Raw genomic sequence first — 11,658 nt, forward strand, 5'->3', positions numbered from 1 at the left:
TTGGAAGTACCCTTCTGTCTCGTGAGATAAACATGATGTGAACACAGAGTTGTAATTTTAATCCACAGAGAAATGGAAGTTGAGGACTTTAAAAACTTCCTTGTACATTTATCATCAAAATCTATTATCCAGAGGCATAACATCTACTTATTTATTCTAACCAGGGTGAATAGAAAAGAACGATAAAGTTACTATATTTGTACATCAATCACAACAACAAAAATTCTACCCCAGATGCGCAGAATTTTGCACTGATGATTTAAATTGAACGGATTTACTCTAATTTGCTTAACAATGACATTTATTTCTTCCCAAAGTAACAGCAAGATAAAAGCATATTGGTGCTATCTGTTTGTTAATGCAAGCTTAATACAACATCAGAGAGTGTGTGTGTGGGCATATGTCACATATCAAATCTATTGCTTCTGTTCTTGTTTATTTTTATGAGCGTTGAGTTGTAGGGGTGGGACTGGTTATTTAAAAGCCTGTATCTCTTTGTGCACTGGGTATACTGTACCTACCTATGTTTCTTTTTGTCATTGACTTTGTGCTCTTTCTTTGTCTTCCTGTTGCTGGAATCTCTCTCTAGGAGTTTCTTGGGGTAATGCATTATTGCCATCTCTTGCTGCACTGTTATGCCTGTGAAATGTGTGTAAATATGCAGCAGAGTATACACACTTGTCACTTGTGGAAATGAACCATGTTACATGCATTGCACTGACTCCTTTGTTCCTCACACATTATTAACTGATGTTCCCCTCCTCTTCACTTCTCTCACTCATCTCTGTTTACCTGAGATACAAGAAAAAAAGCGGAGTAGAAACCCAGCTCATAGCTATTTTGTTGGGCAAGAGTCACAGGTTGCAAAAGCTCAGTCAATAGAGCCTGACTTATCTGAGGTTCAAGGTTCATGTACCTGTTCCAGCGGAGTGCTGCAGTGCTTGCATGTATGTGTTGGGAAAGTGGGAACAGCCCTGAATAGAGACCCTGGAAGTTTCCCTTGCTGCCAAGGGTGCTACTTTTTAAGGCTAGATAAATGCCTGTTTAGGATGGTTTAGATAGGGGCGATTCTGCCTTGAGTAGGGACTTGGACTAGACAATCTCTTGAGGTCCCTTTTGGCATTACTTTTCTGTGGGCATGTCTACACGTGCAATTAATGCAGCTAAATAAAGTCCAGCACTGCTTGCACTGGAGTTTATGGCTTCTTAGCACCATATTTGCATATGTGCCTGGGACCACAGGATGCTGAGCCAGGAAAGACTTGTGTAGTTATCTATAAGTACATAGATACGTATGTAGCTAGAGTGTGAAACAGATTGTTAGAAGAAGGTTTTGTGTGATATCCAATATTTATTAAAACTAACACAATAAAGCACAGGAGGAGCCAGGATTATCGTGTGTGTGGGGGGGGTGCCTGTGTATATTCCATTAGTGCCGAAGGAGGTTTCACACCTATATTTCTATATTCTTGAGGATCTAACTCAGCACGGATCCTGACTTCATGCAGCTGACAGTGCAGTAAGCTGAGAATTGAGTGACATTGGCTTCTGGGAATTGTGTACAAGGAGTTACAAAAGCTCGAGTTTGCACGAGTGGCCTTAGCCCTCCTGTCAGCAGTGCTCAGTTGTGGACAGTACAAAGCGGTTGCCCTTTCAGGACCAGGGAGAGCTCCTATTAGCAGAAAATTCTGCTGTCTCTTCACATTTTAAAAGAAAAAAGCAGGAACTCTCATTCCTTTCCCCAGGAGAGGAAAACAAAGAGATAAAATAAAGAGGATAGGAGGTCTGTGATAGAATTCAAGAAGTGGTGGGCTGTTTTTCTTTCTTCTCAAAGAGAAGTTGAATTGGTTAGGCGTTGGAAGCTGGCAGCATCGCTCACAGACCGAGCTGGGAGACTGCATTTACTCTTAAGCAGGAGGGTTAACTTTCTGCCTTGGAAATTTCAAGTGATTGCAGGAGAAGGGGGCTCCACCCTTCTGTGACTATTTGGTGATTTCTCTCGAAGAGACTGGTGTATGTGAAATCAGAGCTGCTGGCAGGAGCAAGAGAAACAAGAAGTTTCTGCTTGAAAGAACTATCAATTTTTTAAAAGATTATTTATTTATTAAAGGAAGTCTCTTTTGTTATTTGTTCATTATTTAAAGCCAGGAATATCAAACTACTTCAGGATAACTAACAACCTGGTCTCATGCAATCTGAATTGTCTTGATGTAATCACACAGGCCTGACTACTGATTTTTATTCTCTCATGGTTTTTAAATTATTCTGTTTCAATCTTCTATCTGTTTTCTGTCTTGCTATATGTGCATTAAGCTTCACAGTTCAATAAAAATCAGTTCTTCTTTGTCTTTTCCCCCATCCCCGTATTTTCCTTGGGCAGGAAGCTTTTGTTGGAGTTCAGACTTCCATGTCAAATGCAGCTCAATGTGTAGCCCTTCATTGAAACATTATGATATTTGGCTGTTTCAGCTTCTTTTCCAGAATTGTGTTAAGGCAGCTGGCAAATCAAATTTGGGGAACCCCTCATTTAAAAACTTGCTCGGTACTTGAACTTCCTGATTCTTACTTGCAGGAGCTGTCACAAGATTATGTTTTCATAGCTCAAGCTGTCACTTGCACTAGTCCAGCATATACCATTCTGGTCCCTTTGAAATTTTGTTTTTCCTGCAGGAAGAGTCACATTTGCTTAACTAGAAATCAGAATAGTTAAGACATAGGAGCAAAAGTCCCACTGAATTTCAATACAGTTAATGCTCTTAATTTACTTAGGTGCTTTGGGAAAGCCCCTCCATGATGATTTTCATTGGAACCCTCCTTGTAAGCAAAAGGAATTTTAAAGGACTGGAACTTGCTTTCCATCAGTCTCAACCCCTTCTCTAGGGTCTCTGGACAATTCTTGACACACAGAAATTTGAACTATTTACTACGTAAAGAAGGCAGGCAGGCTGTTACAGGGAGTCATTACACATCTTCATTAATGCCTATTAACCTTCTGCCCTTTTGCTGTGAAGGCAGTCATTTAATTTGGGGTTATACATTGCTTACGGATGAAGCTCACTGGATCTCTGGTTTGGAGTAATCTTTCTCTACTGAGGACTGTGCTCAGGGCACACCTCTTCAAGAGATGTAGCTTCCCTGTCATAGATCAGCCATGTGTCAGCCTTCCCCTATGTATGCCCCTGCAAGAAATTTGCAGTGAATAGATTTGCTGGATTTACTGCAGCTCAAGAGAAAACATCCCTAGTTGTCCATGTTTTGTTATTATCCCAGAATATCAAGATCTGTAGAAACCAATCCATCTGCTCTATGTGCTTTATTGTGCAAGTGGACTCTCAAAATCTAGTACATATGTCTGCAATCTAATTGAGAACACTAGATTTTTATTTTAAAACAATTAGAATTGTATCGACCACACCCTCTAGCACTTAAAATCTCTCTGTTTTCACAAGAAGCATGTATGTCATTGTGTTTGCAGTTCCAACATCCTTTAAAAAAATAGGTGATGAAAATAGTTATCTTGCTTTTGAATGCACTTTTACATCAAAGTGCCCTGTTTCAAATATGAAACAGGGCATGCTGTTAAGTGCCTGCAAGTATCTACTGTATCTTCCTGAGGAATACAACTCAGTAACTGGATCTCAGTACTTTCCATCCTCTAGCTGAGGCTGGCAGAGAGATGGCTATTATAAGCTGATGGTGCATGGTCATTGCTTACCTGGATCTTTTGCTGTAAAATGCATATGCAGATCCAAACATGCAATTTATAAACTTTAGGCCTAATTCTCATTTAAACTAAGACCACTTCCCTGACAGTATAAAATGCCTTTCTAAAGTCCAGTCCTTTATACTAAAGAGGAGCAAGAGCCTATAGCTGCCTTGTTTTCCTGCAATTTGGTTTCTACCCTCCAGCTCCTGTACAGAACATTGCAGAACTCAACTAAGAATAGTTTGACTGAAGCCTGCTAATACTGATATGCCTCACAACATCTCTCCTTCCTTGAGAAATCTGTGCAGTATTGTCAATGTAACCACATAAGCCCTTCTCTTGTAGTTCTGTAGTTCCCTGGATCCTCCTCCTTCTCTCTCTTAAAGATGGGCACTATATTTGCCCTTTTCCAAGCATATGGGACCTCTCCCAATCACTACTTATTTTCAAAGATACTGGCCAGTGGCTCTTTCTTGTTACCCCTCATGTCTTTTGCTAGCTGCAGCTCCAGTTGCACTTTGACCATCCTGATTTCATCCCTCTATGCCTGAGGAATACTCTTATACTCTTCCCTAGTCATTTGTCCAAGTTTCCACTTCTTGTAAGCTTCCTCTTTTATGTTTTAGTTCTCTCAAGAGCTCCCTGCGAAGCCAAGCTGATCTTCTGCCATACACAATGCTAAAACTTCATTACTGACCTCTGTAAAAATCACTTTCAACTCAGAGCAGAAACTCTCTTGTTTTTCTACTGCCTTGTAGGGGTCTATGTGAACAGTTCTAGACAACTCTGTGCAAGGCAGTTGGTTGTCCTGTTAGCTTTCCCCTCTCCTTCATTTTGGCACTGTCCATGCAAACCTCAAAACATGAGCAAATAATTCATGGCTGGAGACCTATGTAATAAATCCATGCTCTTGTCTACATAGATTGCATAGTCAGTAGTCAAGCTGGTATGTTTTGCAGCAGACACTGTCTATGCTGCCGAGGGAATCTATGCTGGCAACACCAAGCTCAAGCACAGCTGTTACTAGATTGTTTGCCAGCTGCATAATAGAGACAGGGCCTATTAGTCATAAAACGTCTCCTAATCGGGAGGCAGGGATAACTCCATCAGAGCCCTTCTAATTCATCAAAGAGTAGTTATTAACATATTAACTCTCCTGACAAATGCAGTCCCATGGAAAAGTCTGGGCTGCCCTTGTATATTTCTCACTTAAGATAAAAAATGAAAATAATATTTTAGTGATTTTATTTTAAAACCACATATTTTGGTCAGCCCTACACCTGGAGCACTTGGCAAAAGATTGGGCTACAAGGAGCCTTGCCAGAGTCTTGTCTCCCATCTCCATGCCAGAAAGGCTAAACAATTATATATATTTGGAGTTAAGCTCACGCAATTCTTTAAGAGCAACTTAATTGCACAAAGGCATCCCCCTCAAGCCTTCAGCCCCTGAGAGAGCATGAGGATTGGTAATGCCTTTGTCAACTTGTAGCTGTGGCCACCTACGTAAAGATAAATGCTGGGGCTGGGCAGTTGTTCCCAGTCACAGATCAGATTTCCTGCTTGTGTCGTTCTAATCTTTTTACTCTGCTTTTGTGCAAGTTTGTTTCCATTGACTTCTGTGGAGTTACTTCTGGTTTACACCATTATGAATTAGAACAGTGTCAGCCATCAATTATATCTGATTAAAGAGGTTCTAAAGAAATGCTGAAAGACGTAGATGTCCTCATCCTCTTTGTCTCTTCCTCTACTGCTTCATCCCTCGTTATCCTGTCCCATAAAACAGACCATAAGCTGATTTATGAAGGTGATAGTGAAACAGGCAAGAGCCTCTCAGTTTACATTATGAATATTCCTTTATCTCATTAGCTTATTCTTGCACTGAAAATGAACCGAAGTGACTGACCACTGAATAGAGGGAAAATATTGGCAATGAGATACAGGCAATCGTGGACACTGGTTCAAATACAGCCTCATCAATCCTGGCCAAAACAATCCTCTGAGATAACATGAGCACTACTTAATTGACAGCATAAAGTAACTTGTTGGTGTCTTGATACTTTCTAAGTGGATAGTTGTCCAAAGTACAAAAAAAGCTGTCACTACATTCACTAAGTTCAGAGGCTTGAGTAAGCTATAGCGTATGAATGGTCCTCTTCTTTCTAGATATTGTTTCTCCAGAATCATAGTGTGTGCATGGGTGGGGCGGGGGTTACATTTCTGCCTCTCTGAGCATAATCATGTTTTTCTTGGTATGTTTTCCCAATAATGAAGGTAAGCATTGCTTGGTAAATTGGTGAATGGGAGAGGAGACCATTCAGTGAAGGGATCCAAAGCACTGCTCATCTGCACCTTTTGTTATGATAGTGCAAGTGTGTATTTAAACCAGTCCTAAGACCTAAGCCTGTAGTCTAGAGGTCAGCTTTACTATCATTTTCCATCTCATTTTCTCACAGTACGAAGTAAAATTGAATTCCATTGAGTTCTACTAACTGGTTGGCAGAGAGCCTAGCTGCATCTTTTCCGAAAAAAAGAAATCAAAACTTTAAACCTCTTTTCTTTATTTTGAGGGAAGGTTGAGGTAGAAATGGAATCCTTCACTTCCAACCTCCCTAATTGTAATAAAATGAACAGCCATGTTTGCATAACTGAATAATCATTTGCACATGCTTTTAACAAAACAGAAGTGACCTCTGACATCTGCATGCATGGACTGGAGAGTTACACTAGTATTGTTTCAGGCATGTAATATGTCTGCATATTACATGGCTCAGCATGGTATTGGCAGCATGTCTTCCAAAAGAAACCTGAGAACAATAGTGTAATGGTAAAGAGTGCAGAAATGGAAAGCTTATTCTGTGCCGGGAGTGTGTGCTGTCCATCTGGCCATCAAAGGATTCAGTTTCTTGTGTTCCCTGTCTGTTTCACTAAGGAAAACCTTCCCTCCAAACCACTTTGAAAACCATACAGACAAATTACACTGAGAGGTTTCAGCAAAATGTCTGTCTTTGTCAGAGGAGTAGGTGATGCACATAATCCTGGCTAAGAAAAACGTTTGGTTTAGATTCACAAGACAGGCGGACAGATGTAACTCTTCCCCTTCTCCCGCCAGTGGTTGCAGCTACACTTGTGTGATAGCTACTTTCTCTGTCATTACCAGACCTGCAGATCTGTTCTCATTCTGGTTATGAGTATTACTTTGGTGGGGAGGAAGAGAGTGAATACCTGGGAAGTGATGCAGGGATGGAGAGCACAAGCAAATAAACTTTCTAAGGGCTAAATTCTGCCCTCGGCTTCCTTTCTGCACATTGCTTTACATTTCCGAAGTGGATGGTTACTGCAACTCCCAACCACCACTGCTGTGTGCAAAGAAAATGGAAAAGATAGCTCCAAACCTGAAAGATCTTGGTACCTGTAGGCCTTTTGATAAGTTTCATGAGAACCAAGGCCCTTCCTTTTTCACTGTTGTATTTCCCCCCCACTTGCAGAGGAACCAAAGGCAAGGATATCAACACCATCAAGTCACTGCGAGTTCTGCGGGTGCTAAGACCCTTGAAGACCATCAAGCGTCTGCCAAAGTTAAAGGTTGGAGAATAATTGGAAATAGTTCCTTTTTGCTGTGGGTCTTGAAGGCAGAGCTGTGAGCAAAATGGCCTAAATAAACTCAAACTGGATGAATTATGGCTTTTTAATTTTATTTGGTGAATGATTGCTTATCCATTAAGGATTTTAGTGTTTTCTAAAAAATCCCCCCAAAAATGCAATCTATAAATTCAACACAGGTTTTGATTTTGAAATTTTTCAGTGCGCCAGAGTGAATGTTGATGTGTTCATCTTTGCCTGGCTGGTAGAAAACAAAAACCACAGTTTTGCCAAGCTCTGTCTGCAGAAGTTGTTAACTGAACTTTGAGGAATTTTAGTCTGTTCAGGATTTGGTGATAATAGGTCCACCTCAGGCATCCTGAGTCACAAAGTGAAATGAATTGAATTGAATTAATTGAATAGCTTGTGCTTAGTTATTTAGATTGTTTCAGGAATGAAGCTAGTGTTGTTTAGCAGTAGCCTGCTGCTGAAATTGTGAGGTGGGAGAAGTTACAGAATTAAAGTGATCTGCATTGTTAGGAATCTGTGCAGAAAACATTTACCCTGCAGAGTGATCAGTACCATTTTGTTGCTCTTTCATTTGAGCCGGGCAAAAAAAAAAAGAATACTTTTGCTTTTGTGAAGCCATCAGTCATATTCTTGTTTTTACAAAATGCAAAATAGACAAAAGGGCTAGTCTTGATCTAGATCCTTTTTTATTCACATCACCATGCTTCATATTCAAACAGATAATTTTGGTTTCAGCTAATTTAATTTTTATGAGTGCTAAATTTGCCTCCAAATGTAAGTAAGAATACAATTAAACTGTGGAAAAGAACATGTTGAGTTGATTGGAAACATAAATGTGCAGCTCTATGGTCCTTGAAATCAGCAGCATTAGTTTTTATCTACTCCAGAAGGCAAAGGAATATTTGCTTTTTATTAAACAAATTATTTATTCTCAAACCTGTATTTGTGAAAGAAACTCCAATACTCAGAACAATCAGCAAATATTTATGTGAATAACAAATTGAATTCGCATTGCGTGTCTTTACATCCCTTTTGCATTCATTCTTTGCAGATAACCTTGGTTTATGGGATTATTAGAGAATGTTTTCAGAGAGCAATTCACACTGTCTGCACTGTCATTTTGTGTTACTCTTTTCCATTCAGAGAAACAGAAACAATCCTACATCACCTACTTTTCCAATCAAGGCAAATGCAACCAATATATTGTATCACAAAAAAAAACTGTACAAGAACAATCTTTAAACTTGCATTAATGAATTGATGGCTTATCAAAAACCAAATATATTTGCAAAGTGTTTGCAGGCAATTCACAAGTTATTTTTGCTGACTACAGTATTCATAGTTAGTTAACACACTGGTTGACTATTTGGTAAAAGTAATCTATTTAAAGCATTCTGGTATTTTATCACCAAATATATTTTCTTTTCAAACAGCTTGAAAAATAATCATTGAGCAACTTATTTTACAAGTTTTTCCCCCTATCGGTGGTTGCGTATATTAAGCACAAATGTATTTTTATTTTAATCAACCAGCTATGAAAATATTTTGCTTAGGACTAATACTACTTACCTAGATTACCCAGCTGGCAATTTTAGTCACCGTTTGAATTAGTAATACTACAGAATGCAGTCCCACATTTTTAACTCTTATAAGTAAGGAGAAAGCTGTTAGGAATAGCTGGTAGTTGCTACTACTAGTAGTAAGAATTTGCAAGATCTGTTGTCCGAGTTAAAGGAGTCTTTCCAGGACAAACTCAGTATAAATTCGGTATATGCTCAAAGTGAAATGTTTTTCTATAGGTGCTAGATGTTGAGCTCCCTCTCTTCTAACCTCTCCCCTATTCCCATAACTCCACAGGCGGTCTTTGACTGTGTAGTAAATTCCTTGAAGAATGTCCTCAATATCCTGATTGTTTACATGCTCTTCATGTTCATCTTTGCTGTCATTGCTGTGCAACTCTTCAAAGGCAGATTCTTCTACTGCACAGATGAGTCAAAGGAACTAGAGAAGGACTGCAGGTACTTGAAGAATGGCAGGGGCTGCCAATGCCAGATGCGGGCAGTGTGTGGCTTCCAGGAGAAAATTCTGCATCCCTTGAGGAGTTCTCTGGGCAGTAATAACTCCTGTGTGATTGTATACTGCTTCCAATTCATTCTGCTGTGGTTCTAATAAATAAGGGTGTTGTTTCAACAGACTTACACCAGACATGAATTTTATCCCTAGTAAAATTCCCTCGAGAGCTTAACTGTACATTGAGGGCACATCTACACATCGTCCCATGGCGATGTAGCAATGTGCTACGTCACTATATGGCATGCTACATCGCCGTAGTAATCATGTGGGCCTACACGCTAGGTTTCTGTAGCGGCCTGCTCCCCAGATATAGCGTACCGCAATGGCGATGTAGCGGGGAAATCGAAGTGTGCGCTGCCTGCACAGCACAGTAATCACCCATACTGCACCATGCTTTAGTACTTCTAAAAGGAAGTACTAGAGTGTAGCATCATAGCAACATCACCGAATTTAGTGGGACTAAGTCTGTGCTTAATGATCAGCATAAGCATAAGCATAACTGTTGGAAAAGACTGGCTACTAGTTTCCTGCCCAGTTATGTTCTTGAGAACTTTTTTTTTAAAACCTTATAATCAGTAAGTGAAAAATGAAGAAGTAAGACGTTTCAAATATACTTAAAATACTTTAAGTAATTTTAAACATGCTATTACTCCCTTGTTAACTATAGCATGTTAGAAGCCCCATCATAACATAACTTCTCTTCCAGTCTGATTTGTTCTTTTCCATTCAAAAGTCTTCCTGTGTTGTCCTTCTATACCACAAACCAGCAGGTGTCTTTCTTGCTCGCTGCTTCTGTTGTCACCCAAACTTGAAAGGGGCCACAGTATGATGAGCAAGAGTTCGTGAAACACTGCTACCTGTGGCTGCTCTTTATCGTTTCCGTCCACTGGCTGGCTGGCTGACTTCACCGTAGCAGAGCAAATCTGTATGCAGTGTCTGGGGATTTCGTTTTTATTTTCTCATTGCCAGTACAACTGATTTAACTTTAAGCAGAAATATAGAACTCCCCAGCAGCTTATAATAATTTTATGCTATGCCAGAATATTACAGATCCCAAAATAAATAGTATCCTCTTAATTGCAAGCTTACCTCAACACTTATCTCCATTTAATGAACAGCTTCCAAGACAGTGCTTTCCCTTGCTGTACTAAAGGTCACAGGGTCATATGCCTTGTACAGGAGTTAAAATGATATTTCTTCTAAATTAGAAACTCAGGGACCATACTTTTGTTCTGTGTTTGTACAGTGCCTGGCACAGTGGGATTCTGGTCTGTGATTGGAGCTCTGCAGTGCTGCTGTAATACCAGTAGCAGAAATGATCATAATTAAATTCCTTCTGAACCTTGGCTCTCTCACTTGTTTCAAACCGCTTTTCTTCTTAGGGGTCAATACCTGGATTATGAAAAGAGTGAGGTGGAGGCAAAGCCCAGGCAGTGGAAAAAATATGAGTTCCACTATGACAACGTGCTTTGGGCTCTGTTGACACTATTCACCGTCTCCACGGGAGAAGGGTGGCCAACGTGAGTATGTGGAATTTATTGGGTTAAGTTACTTTATTGAGAAAAATGCTAACTCTTCATAATTCTCAGGGACAGAGAAATAATAAGATACTTGTGCAAAATGGATGGCGTGTCCTTTATGAGCCAAGATTCCAGTTTTACTAATGTCATTATTGAAGGGCTGCAAGCGCCCTACTGCGGTACAGTGGTGTGCATTAGGCCTGAGCGAAGCTTCGGTCCCTTATTCGATTCGGTGGAGATTCGGTCTGATTCAGTGGCCAGATCTCCTAATCTGAATCTAATTAGAGGGCCCTTTAATCTTACCGAATCAAACTGGAACACTCCGAATCAATTCGGAGAGATTCAGAAAGATTCAGAGATTTGGACATAGACACAGTTTTAACTGTTTTTTCTACATACCTCTAGACGGCTCGTGAGTGCTGTGATGCTGGGGCACATGGAGTGTCCCACAGGAGCGTGGGGGAGTCCCCATTGTGCTTAACAGCAGACCTGGAAGTGGACCAAAAGCACTTCTAGTCCACTTCCAGGTCCTCTGGAGAGCACCCTGGGGCCCCCCCTGTGCCTCCCCGGCTCAGTGACTGGTGTCTCCTGGGTCTGGGGAGCACCTGGGGTCCCCCTGTGGCTGATCGCCGAGCTGGGTGGGTGTGGGGTGGTGCATGCTTCCCATTAGACCTAGAAGTGGATCAGAAGTACTTCCAGTCCACTTCTGGGTTCACCGCCAAGCATGTAGACACTCCCCCCCCCCCCCCC

The 11,658-nt window shown here is 40.6% G+C and overlaps 1 protein-coding gene across 4 annotated transcripts in view; it reads left to right on the top strand.

Moving 5' to 3' along the window:
- The window catches only part of CACNA1B (calcium voltage-gated channel subunit alpha1 B), a 475,064-nt gene that overhangs the window by 387,708 nt on the left and 75,698 nt on the right, over positions 1-11,658 (top strand). For all 4 annotated transcript variants that reach the window (XM_019540610.1, XM_019540607.1, XM_019540608.1 and 1 more), the window contains 3 exons: positions 7,192-7,288; positions 9,173-9,333; positions 10,771-10,908. In XM_019540610.1, coding sequence (XP_019396155.1) covers positions 7,192-7,288; positions 9,173-9,333; positions 10,771-10,908 — 396 coding nt within the window. The remainder of the gene's footprint in view (positions 1-7,191; positions 7,289-9,172; positions 9,334-10,770; positions 10,909-11,658) is intronic.

The sequence above is a fragment of the Crocodylus porosus genome, unplaced genomic scaffold (genome assembly GCF_001723895.1).
Source record: "Crocodylus porosus isolate Cpor-Errol unplaced genomic scaffold, CroPor_comp1, whole genome shotgun sequence".
NCBI lineage: Eukaryota > Metazoa > Chordata > Crocodylia > Crocodylidae > Crocodylus > Crocodylus porosus.